Source organism: Saccoglossus kowalevskii, chromosome 1, assembly GCF_978046115.1.
Source record: "Saccoglossus kowalevskii chromosome 1, keSacKowa6.1, whole genome shotgun sequence".
Taxonomy (NCBI): domain Eukaryota; kingdom Metazoa; phylum Hemichordata; class Enteropneusta; family Harrimaniidae; genus Saccoglossus; species Saccoglossus kowalevskii.
In genome coordinates, this window is record NC_140641.1 from 18138239 (window position 1) to 18163198 (window position 24960).

General features: G+C 34.4%; 1 protein-coding gene across 1 annotated transcript; it reads right to left on the bottom strand.

Annotated features, from left to right (window-relative positions):
- Positions 1 to 23693, bottom strand: LOC144361259 (uncharacterized). Its single transcript, XM_085496575.1, has 3 exons — positions 21628 to 23693; positions 10690 to 11748; positions 1 to 1150 (listed from the first exon to the last, which is right to left on the bottom strand). Exons 1-3 carry the CDS (start codon positions 23691 to 23693, stop codon positions 1 to 3), a joined length of 4275 nt encoding a protein of 1424 aa, XP_085352701.1.
- Positions 23694 to 24960: the final 1267 nt, after the last annotated feature.

Below are 24960 nucleotides of genomic sequence, written 5' to 3' on the forward strand. Positions count from 1 at the left end.
TCAGCACTTATCAACCCTGTGGCTGTACAATCTGAATTCTTCTATGTGTTTGTGAATTCTTTTCTCAACAATGAATCCAGTATGCATAATAAACAATCGTTTCTGTTCTTCCACATTTGAACTCTCATTTTGTCTGTTGAGTGTGACAGTGAACTGATTTTCACCATTTATGGATTTCCACCTATATGTATATTTCTTCTCTGTATGAATATTTAATAAGGTTCTTTCATGAGATAAGTGACTTGATGTGGTGAAACTCTTTTCACATTGCTTACAGTGGTAAAGCTTCTCATTGGTATGTGTTCGTATATGCTGTTTGAGATGACTTGATTGGGTAAAACTCTTTTCACATTGTTCACAATGGTAGGGCTTGTCATTGGTATGTGTTCGTATATGCCGTTTAAGATCACTTGATCTGGTATAACTTTTTTCACATTGCTCACAATGATAAGGCCTCTCATTGGTATGTGTTCGTATATGCCGTTTAAGATCACTTGATCTGGTATAACTTTTTTCACATTGCTCACAATGATAAGGCTTCTCATTGGTATGTGTTCGTATATGATATTTGAGACCACTTGATGTGGTATAACTCTTTTCACATTGCTCACAATGGTACGGCTTCTCATTGGTATGTGTTCGTATATGCCGTTTGAGATTACTTGATGTGGTAAAACACTTTTCACATTGCTCACAATGATACGGCTTCTCATTGGTATGTGTTCGTATATGATATTTCAGATGACTTGATTGGGTAAAACACTTTTCACATTGCTCACAATGATACGGCTTCTCATTGGTATGTGTTCGTATATGATATTTTAGATGAATTGATTGGGTAAAACTCTTTTCACATTGTTCACAATGATACGGCTTCTCATTGGTATGTGTTCGTATATGATATTTGAGATGACTTAATGTGGTAAAACTCTTTTCACATTGCTCACAATGATAAGGCTTCTCATTGGTATGTGTTCGCATATGTCGTTTGAGATGACTTGAATAGGTGAAGGTTTTCTTACATTTCTCACAATGAAAAGGCTTGTCATTGGTGTGTGTCTGCATACTCTGTTTGAAAATACTTGACTCGGTAACATTCTTCTTACTTTTTGCGCAAACCATCATCTTTAGCCTACTATTCAGCATAACACTGCTTGACAGTATAGCACAGATAAACTCTTTGTAAGTTCATATTCTGAGCTCACTGTCCTGGTAATACCGCAACTGTGAAAAGAACCAAAATACTTTTATTAAAGCAGGATGAAGTCTTGGTAGAAGTGTTCGACCTTTGTACATTTTTTTACCTCATGCATATGACAATCAAACATTGATATTTTGTTTATGTTGTTTGAACTTTGCTACCTCAGAAATTTCGCATATGGTTAGTACACTACACTGACTCCTGCATGATAGCTATACAATGGCTGCCTGTCAACAATGCAGGACATTTAGAATCAAATAATTGTGTATTGTTTATACCACATTTTATACCACAAGTCATCAAGTCAATGACATAATTAACCCCCAATAACACTCTTTAATACACTCGTGAAATTGTGTCTATTAATATATGCAATTTATTGTGCATAACCTGTATATGTGACGTTTGTAATTGTAATTGATCAATGAATTGCCGGGAACAGGACAAAAACACATCATCTTCACACTATTTTTTTAATTACATAGTTTAAAGATCATGTTTCTAATTGTAAAACAATGTCGTTTTAAGGATACTTCATACTTGGGTTTAAGAGTAACTACGCTTCAAGTGTGGTGAAATGTGTGGAGTGTGTACGTTCATTGAGTACTTGCTGATAGCAAGCATGGCGGACAGTGGCGTTCCCCAAGGTTGAGGGTGGGGGCTTTGTTTTGGGTGGTGATTTGCCTATCCTTCTTGCCGCAGGAGGTGGGGCATTCGGAAAATTTTACAACAATAGTTTCCAAATCCCCCACTAAAGAGGTGGGGAGGGTGGGGATTGACATTGACTGGAGCATAACCACACCAATTTAGAGAGTTGGGGTTTTTGAGGTGTTGATGAATAAATGTAATAAGATATGCTTGCATTACATTATCAAACTGTGTCGATTCTATAATTTGCATTATATTGAGCGACGATAAGGTACTGCATCCGAGCATATTGGATTCGCCCCATAGTCGTCCATGTATTGACTCAATTCAGTAACCAACCACGTGAATAGATCGTCGCCCTCTGCCCTCTAGTCTACACGAGCTGAACAGCGACAGTCACGCGTGAAGTAGTGCTTGTTTTGTTACGAGTTACTAATTTCAGAAATGTAGATACCGTCTTAGAGCGTGTAAACCGAGCATAATTATTTCTGAAATGATCTTATAACGGATAAAAGCGTGCACTACTTCACGGTGACTGTTGCAAAGCCGAGGTCACGTCACAGAGGTCATTGGCTTATTACTCCGTCAGAAAATGTTTCAAAACTTCAAATACGATATGACCCCTTTATCGACTAAAATGTTGACAGCATACTTACGATTGAAAATCGGACGTTAGTGACGGATGAATACTTGAAAATCAATGACAAAGACAGTGAAAATTGGTCCACTTAAAAGCAAATCACATGGTTTCGTCAAAATGGAGTCACTGACATCATCGCCCTCTACAGACTAATATGATGATAACTTCGTTTTGATTTGGCCATCATGATACTACGAGCATTACAGGCCATTACATGTAACTCCCTTCTCCTTCCGATAATATTTCTGAGAATAAGTTCTAATCTGACGATATGAAATGAGGATCAATTTGTTTTTTGTGTATTTTTGAATTTCTGAATATTCCCTCTTTCCTTTGCGTCTACAAAGTAATTAATATTTACGGATACACGTGGAAATGAAATCAACACAAAGGCCTATAATAAAACCTTTTTACACGCAGTAAAAAGAATGTTATATTATTGGCCTGGCATATACTCTATTCTGGAAGTTTGATTTGATTTGATTTTTCATCGTCGATTTTTTAATTATGTTTACAAAACGTTTTCATATTATAAAATAAATTACTTATGTGCAAAGCATGCTTGGGTTAGACTACACCCAAATACACAACACCATTATATTCATTCACAAATTATCTATGTTGATTTTATAAACTTAATAACCACCGTATGATAAAGATAAATCTACAATGGAAATTACCTTAATATTGCCACAATCGTCGCACTGTGTTGTGTTCTATATGGGTTCCATATGGTTTTACACATAATTCAAACACTGATTGCGAGAATTATGTAGTAATTAATTTGCATATACTTAATAATGCAATATAACTTGATAACTTGAACAGTGCAGTATTGTATAAATTCCTACTACCTGCTAGTCTTGTCAATTTCAAACTGAAGATGATATTTATCCATTAGTAGTATTTGTTTTTCACTTCTATTTCCTCTCTGGCCACATAGTGCAGAGAACAGAAATTGGTGGCGCTGTATAGTTTCAAAGTCTTTCGTGGCTTTCGTGCACGCAGTGCATACGCTTCTATTTGTTCTCAGGTATTCCACAACGCATGCGTAACAGTGCCATCGTATAGTTGGTGCAAAGCGCTCATTGATCATCGAAAGGTAACGTTAAATAACCACTGTCTACTGTGGGTCACATCCAAACGTTGTTGACATTGACAAATTGTGGCCAAGTCTATGGATCTACATCGACAACCACGTACACTTAGTGAGAGGATCCTTTGAACTTCATGTTCAACGAATCCTCTCACTACCAAAGTCTGGCATCACCATCCATTCACAACCTTCTACCAATTTCTAGTTCTGGTTCCCATAACTCTGGATAAGCTTTTCTGAATACTGTATACATGTATTTGTATTCAATATCCTGTGAAATCCACGAGGTCGGAAACGACTTCAGCGACTTATACTACAACAGTATAATGAAATAAATTCACACACTGTTTCGTCACATTGCTGTCAGTGAACGGTGTATTTGCATAAACGCAATAGGCTCTATTTAGTGCATTGTCGAGCATATCACGGAACGATGTATTTTTGAAACATCTATGTTTATATAAATATCACAACCAAACCCCTATAGAGTAGGGATTATAGGTAATGACTACCAATTCGAGAGACGTGGTTTGAACGCCCTTTGGTCAACAATATTTGATAAAAAAACTTTTTTAGCATCTAAAATTACAAACTTTAGCATTTGGCCATGCTCTAAACTCAGAAATGAGCGATGTATTCATATTTCAATAATTGAGAAAGAACTGTTTTTAGCATCTAAACTTCCAAACATAGGGACTTGAGCAAGTTCAAAGTTCAGAAATAAATAATATATTCATATTTCAATAACTGAGAATGAACTCTGCTTTTGACATCTGAATTCCAAACCTTGGGACTTGACTAGCTCAAAGTTCAGAAATGATTAATGTATTAATCCTGGAAAACATTTGTTAGATATATATTCATAATATTTATAGGAGTTGTATATAAATTGCCGTGTTTATTTTTTTTTGAATTTGAATTATCCAGAGTAACATCCTACTTTAACTTAGTGGAAATTATTCATTTTTTCAACAATATATTGCCTATTTGTTCACAAAATTGAAGTAACACCAAAAATTATATATTCCAGTTGCCTGTTTAATGACATAAAAACTGACATACGAATAGAGATATAGTTAGAAAGATAGAGAAACATGCTAACGACTATACCTCAACATATATCAGTATTTCTCGAAACTAATGTGCTTTAAGAAATACAGACAGCCATTTTCAGAAATTATTAGTAAATTGTTCACATTTCACTCCACACACTATTTGTTACACTGTTCTCATACTGTTCACAATGATAAGGCTTCACATTGGTATGTGTTTGTACAAGTCGTTTGAGATGACTTGATGAGGTGAAGGTTTTTGTACATTTCTCGCAATGAAAAGGCTTGCCATTGGTGTGTGTTGACTTGATACCTGACTCAGTAACATTCTTCTTACTTTTTCGCAAACCACCATCTTTAGCCTACTATTCAGCATATTACTGCTTGACAGTATAGCACAGGTAAACACTTCGTAATTTTATATTCTGAGCTCACTGTCTTGGTAATACTGCAACAGCGAAAAACACACATACATTTATTAAAGCAGGACGAAAACTTGGTAGAAGTATTTGACCTTTGTACATTTTCTTACCACTTGCTTATGACAATCAAATATTGATATTTTGTTAACGTTGTTTGAGCATTGCTACCTCAGAAATTTCGCATATGGTTAGTACACTACACTGCATGAAGACTTGGTAGAAGTGTTTGAAGTTAGCTATACTCTGGCTTTTTTTTCATAAAATGAGTGTGGCTTTTGGTTGGATGAGCTATGTAAGTTACATGGTTGAAAGAAGTAACTGAAACAGATTAAATGGAATCACCTACGTTTTTGTTTGGAATATTGGAAATAGCGTCAATAAATGAACATATCTGGCAGAGGTCCACGGAAACTACCTACATAACAAGAATCCAAGCTATTAGACAAGTGCTTTTCAAGAAGAAGTTATTTATGTTGAAGGTTGGTAGATTACAACATCCATTCCCTTATATAAACAGCGCCGCTCTCAGTCATTTCTGATGACAGCAGACCTAAACCTAAAACAAATATGGTTGCCTGTCTACCATGTTGGACATTTAGAATCAAATCAAAGAGGAGGGTATAAGATTGGCCACTAATGATGATATGGTTGGTTACCCTGACTTGAATGGTAGAAGGCCAATCGCAACTGGTAATTGGGGATGTAGTGCATTTGGAGGTGATGTCCAATTAAAATCGCTGCTACAATGGATGGCAGCGTCTGTGGCCAGTGCACCAATGGTCTTGTATTACATATTCAATGATGAAAGACTGCATCAGGTAATTTGACCCCCTTCCACACACATATAGGTTTAGAGTGATTGTCATGGCAACATTAGACTGTGTAATACTTGTACTATGTTATATTTTATACTCGTTACAATGGTAACACGTTGTATTTGTAGCTTATATTGCCATCCATCCGCAGATCATGTACATGTACCATCAACATAGTTTGCAAAATGTCTTGTTTCTCTGTGGTGACATATCTGAAATTAACTGGATGAAGGAGAGACGAGCCTGTTTTGCGATGCAAAATACTACCATTGCTTTGTATGTAAAACATTTTTTTAACCTTATAATCTTTTTCCTAATGTATTGATAGCCGCCCAAAATGGCAATGGAAAATGTCGTGTAAATATAGCTACCCCAAATATTGAAAAGTTTGAGTGATTTTTCTGACGGAATGGTAAATTCTATTGTTACGGAGCTCCATGTATAATAATACTTAATAATATACAAAATATATATTTGCATGTAATTACTATGAAGTATTGAATATATTTAATGGATATGCATAAATAAATAAAGATGCAAGGACTTGTGGGTAATACCAAAAGTTTTCTTTATTAAAATAAAAAATACTTTCTGATTTGAATGTAGCGTAAGGGTTTTCCAGGGGTTGATGTTTCCAAACCATTTTTATAAATTCCCCTGTAAAAACATTCATGGCTTTCCAAAATGCCGTGTATAATAATTTATTTAACTTTGATTTCGATTTTAATTTCATCGATCATACAATTTCATGAAGTCATTTATTGTACCTGCTGCTCTTTCCTGAATTCTAATGCGTTTCTTTCTCGTCTTCAACAGTTCGATGAAGTATCTAATCATATCCAATCACGCAAATGTTTTTTAATTTTCACTCTTTTCATCACTTGGTGTATGATTTAACAAAAAAATGCGTATTTTGAAATGATTGCTAGTTGCAACATTGACCTTAGTTATGATTGCTATATGCTTTGCATTATTTAATGTTTTACAGTTGTCATTACTTGTCACGTCTCATGTGACTAAAATACATGTAAAATACTATTTGTACGTCTACACACAATTTTTAAGTGTGTAACGCTTTAATATTTCATTTTAAAACAATTTTTGAGATATGTACATTGAATTTCATGTATGCAGGAATGTTTATATATATCAAATATTAATAAACCTTTATCAATTTCAAAAAATTATTGAAAACAACTTGACCAATCACAACGTTGCGCGGTGACAAATCGTCAATGAATGATAAAACTTGCAAAGAATCATGGGTAATTGTCATTACAATACCAAATGGCTTCCATAGCCAATGGAAGTGTATTCTTTGAATTTGAATGAAATGTGAGGGTATATTCCAGGGTGAATATTTTAGAAATCTCAGTATTGTAAATAATTGTGGTTTACTGATGTTTACATTGTTTTTCTCTGTTAGAATACAGTAAAAATGTTTTTGATTTTTTATGTGTATGATGGTTCATAGAGAGTATTTTTCTTTAGATGTGACTGTTTCTAGGTTGAATAAATCCAAACTTAAGTAGAAGCATCACGATCATAGCTATGGAGTAATAGCCTACACAATAGCCAAATGGTTTTCAGTAAAATGGCCACAAATGCATCAGATTTGAGTCTGCTTTACAGGAAGTTTGAATAATGTTTTGATTAGCTTTGTAAACTTTCAGTGTCTATGAACTAAAAGATAGGTATTTGAGTTTTTATAATGAAATAAAATGTGTATTCTACTTTAGCATGTAATTAACATAAATGAACTTAACCATGAATCAAGCTACATAGCCTGGCACTCTGAGACTAGATGTGTGTTTGTTTTAAATAAAAAATGGTCTGAATCACCGACATTGGCAAAATTTAAGGATTTAATCTAGTTTTGAGTTTAGTATTAATCCTACAATGGTATATATGCCATGAGAAAGTGTGGCGTTAACGACAAGATGGCTACGAGGATGTTAATGGTTTGTTTGTGATCAAGGTTCTTGGAAACGTCCGAGGCCTGTATTTGGATTCACAAAAATAAACATGCAGTCTGAACAATGGGTCACATGACTTAAATTGGTAGAAGCGCATTTCATGTAGCAGCACAGTTTGTGATTAAAAAAAATATTTTTCTTTTATTCATTGTATGCTTTATTTGAATTGCTACAGTCACTGCATCATATGCCATTTATACATAGAATTGAAACTTGGATTGTGAGATGTTTGTTTTGCTGCTATTGCTTTGCATGTGGGTAATACTGCAATATAACTTGATACCTTGAACACTGTAGTACTGTATTGTAAATTCCTGCTACCTCATAGACAAATATTTTGTTTATAATGCATTTTTTTACAAGTCTTGTCAATTTTAAACTGAAGATTTACATGATTATTATAATATACATGTATCCATCAATAGTACATTTTTGTTAGTCCCCGTTCGGACGCAGTCCGAAAACGGGGACTTATGTTTTGACCTCCGTGTGTACGTGCGTGCGTCCCTACCTGTATCTTAGAAATGCCTGGACCAATCACAATCAAACTTCACACATACATCATACATGATAGTATACATATGCACATCAATTTGTTTCACGATCTGATTCAAGATGGCCGAATGGTGGACATTTTTGTGCTAAAAAATCATCAAAATCAAGTATTTCGCGGCTGTTTACAGATGGATTTTGTTCAAACTTGGTATATACATTACCGGGTAGACATTATAGGACCTTGATGCACATCATTTTGTTTTACAATCTGATTCAAGATGGCCGAATGGCGGCCATTTTTGTGCTAAAAAATCATCAAAATCAAGTATTTCTCGGCTGTTTACAGATGGATTTTGTTCAAACTTGGTATATACATTAGACAATATCTCTGACTTGCTTTCACTGATTATGTTCAAATTTTAAATATTCATTATACATCTTGTCATAGATAGACAGATATATTGGTTTGACGATCCTATTCAAAATGGCCAAATGGTGGCCATTTTTGTGCTAAAAAATCATCAAATATCAATCATTTATGGATGGATTTCATTCAAACTTGGTACATATGTTAGACATTACAGGTTCCTGATGCACATCATTTATTTTTCAGATCGGATTCAAAATAGCTGTCTGGTGGCCATTTTGTTTTAATGATTGGGCTTCTAGAGCCATATCTCTTAAATGCTTTGACTGATTATATTCAAATTTTATATATTCGTTATACATCATGTTATATATATACATGTATTCAAAATGGCTGATTTTGAATGCTGTTCCAGAGCAACATCTCTCAATATGGACAAGTACTTTTTTGACGATCAGATACAAATGTCAATCATTTTAATGTTAAAAAATCATATTCCTGACATGGTTATATTCCAGCTATATTACTATAAACAAAACTATATATTTTAAATTTGATAACTAACGGGGACTGTGCCATGCATGGCTTGTTTATTTTGAACTTCCAATGTATGGTTTAGTTTGCCGAATACTGTATACACGTATTTGTTGGTTTTGTCCTTGTGGATGTGGTTTAACACCATGAGGGGGATAGTAATAACGTTATCCAAATTCCCATAGGAAAGAGAATAGATTGTCTTGCAATAAATGGGACACAGTGGAGTTTACATTGAGTTCATCATTCATTAGTGTGTGTAATGTTTATAGTATATGTTAGTTAGCATCTGCCATAACCACAAAAAATAATTACAATGTATGGGTGACTTCCAAAAGCATCTGTGTGGTAGTAGCAAGCTTACCCGAGCCTAGGAGCACATTTAAAACCACTAACCACAAATCAAAATCAACCACATCTAATATTCATTTATAAATGTATTATTTGTTTCGCAATGAAATTTGTTAACACCAAACTGAAACTTTCCAATTCTCATCGTTATTTAGTCAACATTAGATTCTGATTTCAATTCTCTTAATGATGCAGCTTCTCTCTATTTTACAAACTTTGTCATTGTAAAACAATGTTATTCAACATAATGTTGTTTCAAGAATATTTCATTCTTTCATTATTTAGTACCCTTGTGTGTCCAGACTTGTATCTTAGACATGCCTGGACCAATCACAATAAAACTTCACACATAAATCATGCATAATATTATACATATGCACATCAATTTGTTTCACGTTCTGATTCAAGATTTGCAGTCTTGCAGCCATTTTATTAATGAATTTGGTTCCAGTGCTATATCTCTGACTTGCTTTGACTGATTATGTTCAAATTTTAATTATTCATTATACAACATGTCATAGATATACAGATATATTGGTTTGACGATCCTATTCGGTCGGTCGGATTCAAAATGGCCGACTGGCGGCTATTTTGTTTTTATGAATGGGCTTCTAGAGCCATATCTCTGACTTGCTTTGACTGATTATGTTTGACTGATCAATTTTTGATATTCATTATACATGATGTTATGGATATATACAATGTATTCAAAATGGCTGATTTTGTTTTAATTAATGCTGTTCCAGAGCAAGATCTCTCAATATGGACAAGTACTCATTTGACAATCAGATACAAATGTCAATCATTTTAATGTTAAACAATCATCATAATCATATTCCTGACACGGCTATATTACAGCTATATTACTATAAACAAAACCATATATCTTAAATTCGATAACTACCGGGGACTGTGCCATGCATGGCTTGTTTTTTTTTAGAAATTAATAGTAAATTGTTCACATTTCTCTCTACACACTGATTGTTAAATCGAAAAACTTAAACCCTGTAGCAATATAGCCTGAATTCTTCTACTTTGTCTGAACCCAGCATGCAAAATGTAATGTATTATTTCAATGAACTTATTCAGCACTTATCAACCCTGTGGCTGTACAATCTGAATTCTTCTATGTGTTTGTGAATTCTTTTCTCAACAATGAACCCAGTATGCATAATAAACAATCGTTTCTGTTCTTCCACATTTGAACTCTCATTTTGTCTGTTGAGTGTGACAGTGAACTGATTTTCACCATTTATGGATTTCCACCTATATGTATATTTCTTCTCTGTATGAATATTTAATAAGGTTCTTTCATGAGATAAGTGACTTGATGTGGTGAAACTCTTTTCACATTGCTCACAGTAGTAAGGCTTCTCATTGGTATGTGTTCGTATATGCTGTTTGAGATGACTTGATTGGGTAAAACTCTTTTCACATTGCTCACAATGATAAGGCTTCTCATTGGGATGTGTTCGTATATGATATTTGAGATGACTTGATGTGGTAAAACTCTTTTCACATTGTTCACAATGGTAGGGCTTCTCATTGGAATGTGTTCGTATATGCCATTTGAGATGACTTGATGTGGTAAAACTCTTTTCACATTGTTCACAATGGTAAGGCTTCTCATTGGTATGTGTTCGTATATGCCGTTTGAGATGACTTGATGTGGTAAAACTCTTTTCACATTGTTCACAATGGTAAGGCTTCTCATTGGTATGTGTTCGTATATGCCGTTTAAGATCACTTGATCTGGTATAACTTTTTTCACATTGCTCACAATGATAAGGCCTCTCATTGGTATGTGTTCGTATATGCCGTTTGAGATGACTTGATGTGGTAAAACTCTTTTCACATTGTTCACAATGATAAGGCCTCTCATTGGTATGTGTTCGTATATGATATTTGAGACCATTTGATGTGGTAAAACTCTTTTCACATTGCTCACAATGATAAGGCTTCACATTGTTATGTAATTGCATATGTCGTTTGAGACTCCTTGAATAGGTGAAGGTTTTCTTACATTTCTCACAACGAAAAGGCTTGTCATTGGTGTGTGTCTGCATATTCTGTTTGAAAATACTTGACTCAGTAATATTCTTCTTACTTTTTTCGCAAGCCATCATCTTTTGTCTACTATTCAGCATAATACTGCTTGACAGTATAGCACAGATAAACTCTTTGTAAGTTCATATTCTGAGCTCACTGTCCTGGTAATACCGCAACTGTGAAAAGAACCAAAATACTTTTATTAAAGCAGGATGAAGTCTTGGTAGAAGTGTTCGACCTTTGTACATTTTTTTACCTCATGCATATGACAATCAAACATTGATATTTTGTTTATGTTGTTTGAACTTTGCTACCTCAGAAATTTCGCATATGGTTAGTACACTACACTGACTCCTGCATGATAGCTATACTATGGCTGCCTGTCAACCATGCAGGACATTTAGAATCAAATCATAGTGTGTTGTTTATACCACATTTTATACCACAAGTCATCAAGTCAATGACATAATTAACCCCCAATAACACTCTTTAATACACTCGTGAAATTGTGTCTATTAATATATGCAATTTATTGTGCATAACCTGTATATGTGACGTTTGTAATTGTAATTGATCAATGAATTGCCGGGAACAGGACAAAAACACATCATCTTCACACTATTTTTTTAATTACATAGTTTAAAGATCATGTTTCTAATTGTAAAACAATGTCGTTTTAAGGATACTTCATACTTGGGTTTAAGAGTAACTACGTTTCAAGTGTGGTGAAATGTGTGGAGTGTGTACGTTCATTGAGTACTTGCTGATAGCAAGCATGGCGGACAGTGGCGTTCCCCAAGGTTGAGGGTGGGGGCTTTGTTTTGGGTGGTGATTTGCCTATCCTTCTTGCCGCAGGAGGTGGGGCATTTGGAAAATTTTACAACAATAGTTTCCAAATCCCCCACTAAAGAGGTGGGGAGGGTGGGGATTGACATTGACTGGAGCATAACCACACCAATTTAGAGAGTTGGGGTTTTTGAGGTGTTGATGAATAAATGTAATAAGATATGCTTGCATTACATTATCAAACTGTGTCGATTCTATAATTTGCATTATATTGAGCGACGATAAGGTACTGCATCCGAGCATATTGGATTCGCCCCATAGTCGTCCATGTATTGACTCAATTCAGTAACCAACCACGTGAATAGATCGTCGCCCTCTGCCCTCTAGTCTACACGAGCTGAACAGCGACAGTCACGCGTGAAGTATTGCTTGTTTTGTTATGAGTTACTAATTTCAGAAATGTAGATACCGTCTTAGAGCGTGTAAACCGAGCATAATTATTTCTGAAATGATCTTATAACGGATAAAAGCGTGCACTACTTCACGGTGACTGTTGCAAAGCCGAGGTCACGTCACAGAGGTCATTGTCTTATTACTCCGTCAGAAAATGTTTCAAAACTTCAAATACGATATGACCCCTTTATCGACTAAAATGTTGACAGCATACTTACGATTGAAAATCGGACGTTAGTGACGGATGAATACTTGAAAATCAATGACAAAGACAGTGAAAATTGGTCCACTTAAAAGCAAATCACATGGTTTCGTCAAAATGGAGTCACTGACATCATCGCCCTCTACAGACTAATATGATGATAACTTCGTTTTGGTTTGGCCATCATGATACTGCGAGCATTACAGGCCATTACATGTAACTCCCTTCTCCTTCCGATAATATTTCTGAGAATAAGTTCTAATCTGACGATATGAAATGAGGATCAATTTGTTTTTTGTGTATTTTTGAATTTCTGAATATTCCCTCTTTCCTTTGCGTCTACAAAGTAATTAATATTTACGGATACACGTGGAAATGAAATCAACACAAAGGCCTATAATAAAACCTTTTTACACGCAGTAAAAAGATTGTTATATTATTGGCCTGGCATATACTCTATTCTGGAAGTTTGATTTGATTTGATTTTTCATCGTCGATTTTTTAATTATGTTTACAAAACGTTTTCATATTATAAAATAAATTACTTATGTGCAAAGCATGCTTGGGTTAGACTACACCCAAATACACAACACCATTATATTCATTCACAAATTATCTATGTTGATTTTATAAACTTAATAACCACCGTATGATAAAGATAAATCTACAATGGAAATTACCTTAATATTGCCACGATCGTCGCACTGTGTTGTGTTCTATATGGGTTCCATATGGTTTTACACAATTCAAACACTGATTGCGAGAATTATGTAGTAATTAATTTGCATATACTTAATAATGCAATATAACTTGATAACTTGAACAGTGCAGTATTGTATAAATTCCTACTACCTGCTAGTCTTGTCAATTTCAAACTGAAGATGATATTTATCCATTAGTAGTATTTGTTTTTCACTTCTATTTCCTCTCTGGCCACATAGTGCAGAGAACAGAAATTGGTGGCGCTGTATAGTTTCAAAGTCTTTCGTGGCTTTCGTGCACGCAGTGCATACGCTTCTATTTGTTCTCAGGTATTCCACAACGCATGCGTAACAGTGCCATCGTATAGTTGGTGCAAAGCGCTCATTGATCATCGAAAGGCAACGTTAAATAACCACTGTCTACTGTGGGTCACATCCAAACGTTGTTGACATTGACAAATTGTGGCCAAGTCTATGGATCTACATCGACAACCACGTACACTTAGTGAGAGGATCCTTTGAACTTCATGTTCAACGAATCCTCTCACTACCAAAGTCTGGCATCACCATCCATTCACAACCTTCTACCAATTTCTAGTTCTGGTTCCCATAACTCTGGATAAGCTTTTCTGAATACTGTATACATGTATTTGTATTCAATATCCTGTGAAATCCACGAGGTCGGAAACGACTTCAGCGACTTATACTACAACAGTATAATGAAATAAATTCACACACTGTTTCGTCACATTGCTGTCAGTGAACGGTGTATTTGCATAAACGCAATAGGCTCTATTTAGTGCATTGTCGAGCATATCACGGAACGATGTATTTTTGAAACATCTATGTTTATATAAATATCACAACCAAACCCCTATAGAGTAGGGATTATAGGTAATGACTACCAATTCGAGAGACGTGGTTTGAACGCCCTTTGGTCAACAATATTTGATAAAAAAACTTTTTTAGCATCTAAAATTACACACTTTAGCATTTGGCCATGCTCTAAACTCAGAAATGAGCGATGTATTCATATTTCAATAATTGAGAAAGAACTGTTTTTAGCATCTAAACTTCCAAACATAGGGACTTGAGCAAGTTCAAAGTTCAGAAATAAATAATATATTCATATTTCAATAACTGAGAATGAACTCTGCTTTTGACATCTGAATTCCAAACCTTGGGACTTGACTAGCTCAAAGTTCAGAAATGATTAATGTATTAATCCTGGAAAACATTTGTTAGATATATATTCATAATATTTATAGGAGTTGTATATAAATTGCCGTGTTTATTTTTTATTTTTTGAATTTGAATTATCCAGAGTAACATCCTACTTTAACTTAGTGGAAATTATTCATTTTTTCAACAATATATTGCCTATTTGTTCACAAAATTGAAGTAACACCAAAAATTATATATTCCAGTTGCCTGTTTAATGACATAAAAACTGACATACGAATAGAGATATAGTTAGAAAGATAGAGAAACATGCTAACGACTATACCTCAACATATATCAGTATTTCTCGAAACTAATGTGCTTTAAGAAATACAGACAGCCATTTTCAGAAATTATTAGTAAATTGTTCACATTTCACTCCACACACTATTTGTTACACTGTTCTCATACTGTTCACAATGATAAGGCTTCACATTGGTATGTGTTTGTACAAGTCGTTTGAGATGACTTGATGAGGTGAAGGTTTTTGTACATTTCTCGCAATGAAAAGGCTTGCCATTGGTGTGTGTTGACTTGATACCTGACTCAGTAACATTCTTCTTACTTTTTCGCAAACCACCATCTTTAGCCTACTATTCAGCATATTACTGCTTGACAGTATAGCACAGGTAAACACTTCGTAATTTTATATTCTGAGCTCACTGTCTTGGTAATACTGCAACAGCGAAAAACACACATACATTTATTAAAGCAGGATGAAAACTTGGTAGAATTATTTGACCTTTGTACATTTTCTTACCACTTGCTTATGACAATCAAATATTGATATTTTGTTAACGTTGTTTGAGCATTGCTACCTCAGAAATTTCGCATATGGTTAGTACACTACACTGCATGAAGACTTGGTAGAAGTGTTTGAAGTTAGCTATACTCTGGCTTTTTTTCATAAAATGAGTGTGGCTTTTGGTTGGATGAGCTATGTAAGTTACATGGTTTAAAGAAGTAACTGAAACAGATTAAATGGAATCACCTACGTTTTTGTTTGGAATATTGGAAATAGCGTCAATAAATGAACATATCTGGCAGAGGTCCACGGAAACTACCTACATAACAAGAATCCAAGCTATTAGACAAGTGCTTTTCAAGAAGAAGTTATTTATGTTGAAGGTTGGTAGATTACAACATCCATTCCCCTATATAAACAGCGCCGCTCTCAGTCATTTCTGATGACAGCAGACCTAAACCTAAAACAAATATGGTTGCCTGTCTACCATGTTGGACATTTAGAATCAAATCAAAGAGGAGGGTATAAGATTGGCCACTAATGATGATATGGTTGGTTACCCTGACTTGAATGGTAGAAGGCCAATCGCAACTGGTAATTGGGGATGTAGTGCATTTGGAGGTGATGTCCAATTAAAATCGCTGCTACAATGGATGGCAGCGTCTGTGGCCAGTGCACCAATGGTCTTGTATTACACATTCAATGATGAAAGACTGCATCAGATAATTTGACCCCCTTCCACACACATATAGGTTTAGAGTGATTGTCATGGCAACATTAGACTGTGTAATACTTGTACTATGTTATATTTTATACTCGTTACAATGGTAACACGTTGTATTTGTAGCTTATATTGCCATTCATCCGCAGATCATGTACATGTACCATCAACATAGTTTGCAAAATGTGTTGTTTCTCTGTGGTGACATATCTGAAATTATCTGGATGAAGGAGAGACGAGCCTGTTTTGCGATGCAAAATACTACCATTGCTTTGTATGTAAAACATTTTTTTAACCTTATAATCTTTTTCCTAATGTATTGATAGCCGCCCAAAATGGCAATGGAAAATGTCGTGTAAATATAGCTACCCCAAATATTGAAAAGTTTGAGTGATTTTTCTGACGGAATGGTAAATTCTATTGTTATGGAGCTCCATGTATAATAATACTTAATAATATACAAAATATATATTTGCATGTAATTACTATGAAGCATTGAATATATTTAATGGATATGCATAAATAAATAAAGATGCAAGGACTTGTGGGTAATACCAAAAGTTTTCTTTATTAAAATAAAAAATACTTTCTGATTTGAATGTAGCGTAAGGGTTTTCCAGGGGTTGATGTTTCCAAACCATTTTTATAAATTCCCCTGTAAAAACATTCATGGCTTTCCAAAATGCCGTGTATAATAATTTATTTAACTTTGATTTCGATTTTAATTTCATCGATCATACAATTTCATGAAGTCATTTATTGTACCTGCTGCTCTTTCCTGAATTCTAATGCGTTTCTTTCTCGTCTTCAACAGTTCGATGAAGTATCTAATCATATCCAATCACGCAAATGTTTTTTAATTTTCACTCTTTTCATCACTTGGTGTATGATTTAACAAAAAAATGCGTATTTTGAAATGATTGCTAGTTGCAACATTGACCTTAGTTATGATTGCTATATGCTTTGCATTATTTAATGTTTTACAGTTGTCATTACTTGTCACGTCTCATGTGACTAAAATACATGTAAAATACTATTTGTACGTCTACACACAATTTTTAAGTGTGTAACGCTTTAATATTTCATTTTAAAACAATTTTTGAGATATGTACATTGAATTTCATGTATGCAGGAATGTTTATATATATCAAATATTAATAAACCTTTATCAATTTCAAAAAATTATTGAAAACAACTTGACCAATCACAACGTTGCGCGGTGACAAATCGTCAATGAATGATAAAACTTGCAAAGAATCATGGGTAATTGTCATTACATTACCAAATGGCTTCCATAGCCAATGGAAGTGTATTCTTTGAATTTGAATGAAATGTGAGGGTATATTCCAGGGTGAATATTTTAGAAATCTCAGTATTGTAAATAATTGTGGTGGTTGTTTCTACAATTTGTAGTCTGTTCTCATTTGAAAAGCTGTCTGACTCATTTGAAGTGTTTTTTTATTGGCACACATTGGTGTTTTTTTTTATTTTGTGCATAATAAAGTGTCCATTTCTTTTAATCGTGATTAATCATTGATAGTTTTACACCTGTCGCCTTTATTTTTCCAAAAATCCTTGAGACAGACATTTTATTTTGTAATGATATAACTGATGTTTACATTGTTTTTCTCTGTTAGAATACAGTAAAAATGTTTTTGATTTTTTATGTGTATGATGGTTCATAGAGAGTATTTTTCTTTAGATGTGACTGTTTCTAGGTTGAATAAATCCAAACTTAAGTAGAAGCATCACGATCATAGCTATGGAGTAATAGCCTACACAATAGCCAAATGGTTTTCAGTAAAATGGCCACAAATGCATCAGATTTGAGTCTGCTTTACAGGAAGTTTGAATAATGTTTTGATTAGCTTTGTAAACTTTCAGTGTCTATGAACTAAAAGATAGGTATTTGAGTTTTTATAATGAAATAAAATGTGTATTCTACTTTAGCATGTAATTAACATAAATGAACTTAACCATGAATCAAGCTACATAGCCTGGCACTCTGAGACTAGATGTGTGTTTGTTTTAAATAAAAAATGGTCTGAATCACCGACATTGGCAAAATTTAAGGATTTAATCTAGTTTTGAGTTTAGTATTAATCCTACAATGGTATATATGCCATGAGAAAGTGTGGCGTTAACGACAAGATGGCTACGAGGATGTTAATGGTTTGTTTGTGATCAAGGTTCTTGGAAACGTCCGAGGCCTGTATTTGGATTCACAAAAATAAACATGCAGTCTGAACAATGGGTCACATGACTTAAATTGGTAGAAGCGCATTTCATGTAGCAGCACAGTTTGTGATTAAAAAAAATATTTTTCTTTTATTCATTGTATGCTTTATTTGAATTGCTACAGTCACTGCATCATATGCGATTTATACATAGAATTGAAACTTGGATTGTGAGATGTTTGTTTTGCTGCTATTGCTTTGCATGTGGGTAATACTGCAATATAACTTGATACCTTGAACAGTGTAGTACTGTATTGTAAATTCCTGCTACCTCATAGACAAATATTTTGTTTATAATGCATTTTTTTACAAGTCTTGTCAATTTTAAACTGAATATTTACATGATTATTATAATATACATGTATCCATCAATAGTACATTTTTGTTAGTCCCCGTTCGGACGCAGTCCGAAAACGGGGACTTATGTTTTGACCTCTGTGTGTATGTGCGTGCGTCCCTACCTGTATCTTAGAAATGCCTGGACCAATCACAATCAAACTTCACACATACATCATACATGATAGTATACATATGCACATCAATTTGTTTCACGATCTGATTCAAGATGGCCGAATGGTGGACATTTTTGTGCTAAAAAATCATCAAAATCAAGTATTTCGCGGCTGTTTACAGATGGATTTTGTTCAAACTTGGTATATACATTACCGGGTAGACATTATAGGACCTTGATGCACATCATTTTGTTTTACAATCTGATTCAAGATGGCCGAATGGCGGCCATTTTTGTGCTAAAAAATCATCAAAATCAAGTATTTCTCGGCTGTTTACAGATGGATTTTGTTCAAACTTGGTATATACATTAGACAATATCTCTGACTTGCTTTCACTGATTATGTTCAAATTTTAAATATTCATTATACATCTTGTCATAGATAGACAGATATATTGGTTTGACGATCCTATTCAAAATGGCCAAATGGTGGCCATTTTTGTGCTAAAAAATCATCAAATATCAATCATTTATGGATGGATTTCATTCAAACTTGGTACATATGTTAGACATTACAGGTTCCTGATGCACATCATTTATTTTTCAGATCGGATACAAAATAGCTGTCTGGTGGCCATTTTGTTTTAATGATTGGGCTTCTAGAGCCATATCTCTTAAATGCTTTGACTGATTATATTCAAATTTTATATATTCGTTATACATCATGTTATATATATACATGTATTCAAAATGGCTGATTTTGAATGCTGTTCCAGAGCAACATCTCTCAATATGGACAAGTACTTTTTTGACGATCAGATACAAATGTCAATCATTTTAATGTTAAAAAATCATATTCCTGACATGGTTATATTCCAGCTATATTACTATAAACAAAACTATATATTTTAAATTTGATAACTAACGGGGACTGTGCCATGCATGGCTTGTTTATTTTGAACTTCCAATGTATGGTTTAGTTTGCCGAATACTGTATACACGTATTTGTTGGTTTTGTCCTTGTGGATGTGGTTTAACACCATGAGGGGGATAGTAATAACGTTATCCAAATTCTCATAGGAAAGAGAATAGATTGTCTTGCAATAAATGGGACACAGTGGAGTTTACATTGAGTTCATCATTCATTGGTGTGTGTAATGTTTATAGTATATGTTAGTTAGCATTTGCCATAACCACAAAAAATAATTACAATGTATGGGTGACTTCCAAAAGCATCTGTTTGGTAGTAGCAAGCTTACCCGAGCCTAGGAGCACATTTAAAACCACTAACCACGAATCAAAATCAACCACATCTAATATTCATTTATAAATGTATTATTTGTTTCGCAATGAAATGTGTTAACACCAAACTGAAACTTTCCAATTCTCATCGTTATTTAGTCAACATTAGATTCTGATTCCAATTCTCTTAATGATGCAGCTTCTCTCTATTTTACAAACTTTGTCATTGTAAAACAATGTTATTCAACATAATGTTGTTTCAAGAATATTTCATTCTTTCATTATTTAGTACCCTTGTGTGTCCAGACTTGTATCTTAGACATGCCTGGACCAATCACAATAAAACTTCACACATAAATCATGCATAATATTATACATATGCACATCAATTTGTTTCACGTTCTGATTCAAGATTTGCAGTCTTGCAGCCATTTTATTAATGAATTTGGTTCCAGTGCTATATCTCTGACTTGCTTTGACTGATTATGTTCAAATTTTAATTATTCATTATACAACATGTCATAGATATACAGATATATTGGTTTGACGATCCTATTCAAAATGACCAAATTGTGGCCATTTTTGTGCTAACAAATCATCCAATATCACGCATTTCTGGATGGATTTCGTTCAAACTTGGTACGTACATTAGACATTACAGGTTTCTGATGCACGTCATTTTATTTTCAGGTCGGATTCAAAATGGCCGACTGGCGGCTATTTTGTTTTTATGAATGGGCTTCTAGAGCCATATCTCTGACTTGCTTTGACTGATTATGTTTGACTGATCAATTTTTGATATTCATTATACATGATGTTATGGATATATACAATGTATTCAAAATGGCTGATTTTGTTTTAATTAATGCTGTTCCAGAGCAAGATCTCTCAATATGGACAAGTACTCATTTGACAATCAGATACAAATGTCAATCATTTTAATGTTAAACAATCATCATAATCATATTCCTGACACGGCTATATTACAGCTATATTACTATAAACAAAACCATATATCTTAAATTCGATAACTACCGGGGACTGTGCCATGCATGGCTTGTTTTTTTTTAGAAATTAATAGTAAATTGTTCACATTTCTCTCTACACACTGATTGTTAAATCGAAAAACTTAAACCCTGTAGCAATATAGCCTGAATTCTTCTACTTTGTCTGAACCCAGCATGCAAAATGTAATGTATTATTCAATGAACTTATTCAGCACTTATCAACCCTGTGGCTGTACAATCTGAATTCTTCTATGTGTTTGTGAATTCTTTTCTCAACAATGAACCCAGTATGCATAATAAACAATCGTTTCTGTTCTTCCACATTTGAACTCTCATTTTGTCTGTTGAGTGTGACAGTGAACTGATTTTCACCATTTATGGATTTCCACCTATATGTATATTTCTTCTCTGTATGAATATTTAATAAGGTTCTTTCATGAGATAAGTGACTTGATGTGGTGAAACTCTTTTCACATTGCTTACAGTGGTAAAGCTTCTCATTGGTATGTGTTCGTATATGCTGTTTGAGATGACTTGATTGGGTAAAACTCTTTTCACATTGCTCACAATGGTAAGGCTTCTCATTGGTATGTGTTCGTATATGCCGTTTAAGATCACTTGATCTGGTATAACTTTTTTCACATTGCTCACAATGATAAGGCCTCTCATTGGTATGTGTTCGTATATGCCGTTTGAGATGACTTGATGTGGTAAAACTCTTTTCACATTGTTCACAATGGTAAGGCTTCTCATTGGTATGTGTTCGTATATGCCGTTTAAGATCACTTGATCTGGTATAACTTTTTTCACATTGCTCACAATGATAAGGCCTCTCATTGGTATGTGTTCGTATATGCCGTTTGAGATGACTTGATGTGGTAAAACTCTTTTCACATTGTTCACAATGGTAGGGCTTCTCATTGGTATGTGTTCGTATATGATATTTTAGATGAATTGATTGGGTAAAACACTTTTCACATTGCTCACAATGATAAGGCTTCACATTGGTATGTGTTCGTATATGATATTTTAGATGAATTGATTGGGTAAAACACTTTTCACATTGCTCACAATGATAAGGCTTCTCATTGGTATGTGTTCGTATATGCTGTTTGAGGTGACTTGATGTGTTAAAACTCTTTTCACATTGTTCACAATGATAAGGCTTCTCATTGCTGTGTGTTCGCATATGATATTTTAGATGAATTGATTGGGTAAAACACTTTTCACATTGCTCACAATGATAAGACTTCTCATTGGTATGTGTTCGTATATGCTGTTTGAGGTGACTTGATGTGTTAAAACTCTTTTCACATTGTTCACAATGATAAGGCTTCTCATTGCTGTGTGTTCGCATATGATATTTTAGATGAATTGATTGGGTAAAACACTTTTCACATTGCTCACAATGATAAGGCTTCTCATTGGTATGTGTTCGTATATGCTGTTTGAGGTGACTTGATGTGTTAAAACTCTTTTCACATTGTTCACAATAATAAGGCTTCTCATTGGTATGTGTTCGTATATGCCGTTTGAGATTACTTGATGTGGTAAAACTCTTTTCACATTGTTCACAATGGTAAGGCTTCTCATTGGTATGTGTTCGTATATGATATTTGAGATGACTTGATGTGGTAAAACTCTTTTCACATTGTTCACAATGGTAGGGCTTCTCATTGGAATGTGTTCGTATATGATATTTGAGATGACTTGATGTGGTAAAACTCTTTTCACATTGTTCACAATGGTAGGGCTTCTCATTGGAATGTGTTCGTATATGCCGTTTGAGATGACTTGATGTGGTAAAACACTTTTCACATTGTTCACAATGGTAAGGCTTCTCATTGGTATGTGTTCGTATATGATATTTGAGATGACTTGATGTGGTAAAACTCTTTTCACATTGTTCACAATGGTAGGGCTTCTCATTGGAATGTGTTCGTATATGCCGTTTGAGATGACTTGATGTGGTAAAACTCTTTTCACATTGTTCACAATGGTAAGGCTTCTCATTGGTATGTGTTCGTATATGATCTTTGAGACCATTTGATGTGGTAAAACTCTTTTCACATTGTTCACAATGATAAGGCTTCTCATTGGTATGTGTTCGTATATGCCGTTTGAGATGACTTGATCTGGTAAAACTCTTTTCACATTGTTCACAGTGGTAGGGCTTCTCATTGGTATGTGTTCGTATATGATATTTGAGATAACATGATTGGGTAAAACTCTTTTCACATTGTTCACAATGATAAGGCTTCACATTGTTATGTAATTGCATATGTCGTTTGAGACTCCTTGAATAGGTGAAGGTTTTCTCACATTTCTCACAACGAAAAGGCTTGTCATTGGTGTGTGTCTGCATATTCTGTTTGAAAATACTTGACTCAGTAATATTCTTCTTACTTTTTTCGCAAACCATCATCTTTTGCCTACTATTCAGCATAATACTGCTTGACAGTATAGCACAGATAAACTCTTTGTAAGTTCATATTCTGAGCTCACTGTCCTGGTAATACCGCAACTGTGAAAAGAACCAAAATACTTTTATTAAAGCAGGATGAAGTCTTGGTAGAAGTGTTCGACCTTTGTACATTTTTTTACCTCATGCATATGACAATCAAACATTGATATTTTGTTTATGTTGTTTGAACTTTGCTACCTCAGAAATTTCGCATATGGTTAGTACACTACACTGACTCCTGCATGATAGCTATACAATGGCTGCCTGTCAACAATGCAGGACATTTAGAATCAAATAATTGTGTATTGTTTATACCACATTTTATACCACAAGTCATCAAGTCAATGACATAATTAACCCCCAATAACACTCTTTAATACACTCGTGAAATTGTGTCTATTAATATATGCAATTTATTGTGCATAACCTGTATATGTGACGTTTGTAATTGTAATTGATCAATGAATTGCCGGGAACAGGACAAAAACACATCATCTTCACACTATTTTTTTAATTACATAGTTTAAAGATCATGTTTCTAATTGTAAAACAATGTCGTTTTAAGGATACTTCATACTTGGGTTTAAGAGTAACTACGTTTCAAGTGTGGTGAAATGTGTGGAGTGTGTACGTTCATTGAGTACTTGCTGATAGCAAGCATGGCGGACAGTGGCGTTCCCCAAGGTTGAGGGTGGGGGCTTTGTTTTGGGTGGTGATTTGCCTATCCTTCTTGCCGCAGGAGGTGGGGCATTTGGAAAATTTTACAACAATAGTTTCCAAATCCCCCACTAAAGAGGTGGGGAGGGTGGGGATTGACATTGACTGGAGCATAACCACACCAATTTAGAGAGTTGGGGTTTTTGAGGTGTTGATGAATAAATGTAATAAGATATGCTTGCATTACATTATCAAACTGTGTCGATTCTATAATTTGCATTATATTGAGCGACGATAAGGTACTGCATCCGAGCATATTGGATTCGCCCCATAGTCGTCCATGTATTGACTCAATTCAGTAACCAACCACGTGAATAGATCGTCGCCCTCTGCCCTCTAGTCTACACGAGCTGAACAGCGACAGTTA

Coding starts and splice junctions, on each gene's coding strand:
- LOC144361259 (XM_085496575.1), bottom strand. CDS start 23,693: ATGCAATTACATAACAATGTGAAGCCTTATCATTGTGAACAATGTGAA. Junction 11,749..21,627: donor TACAGCCACAGGGTTGATAA/GTGCTGAATAAG, acceptor ACTGTCAAGCAG/TATTATGCTGAATAGTAGAC. Junction 1,151..10,689: donor TACAGCCACAGGGTTGATAA/GTGCTGAATAAG, acceptor ACTGTCAAGCAG/TGTTATGCTGAATAGTAGGC.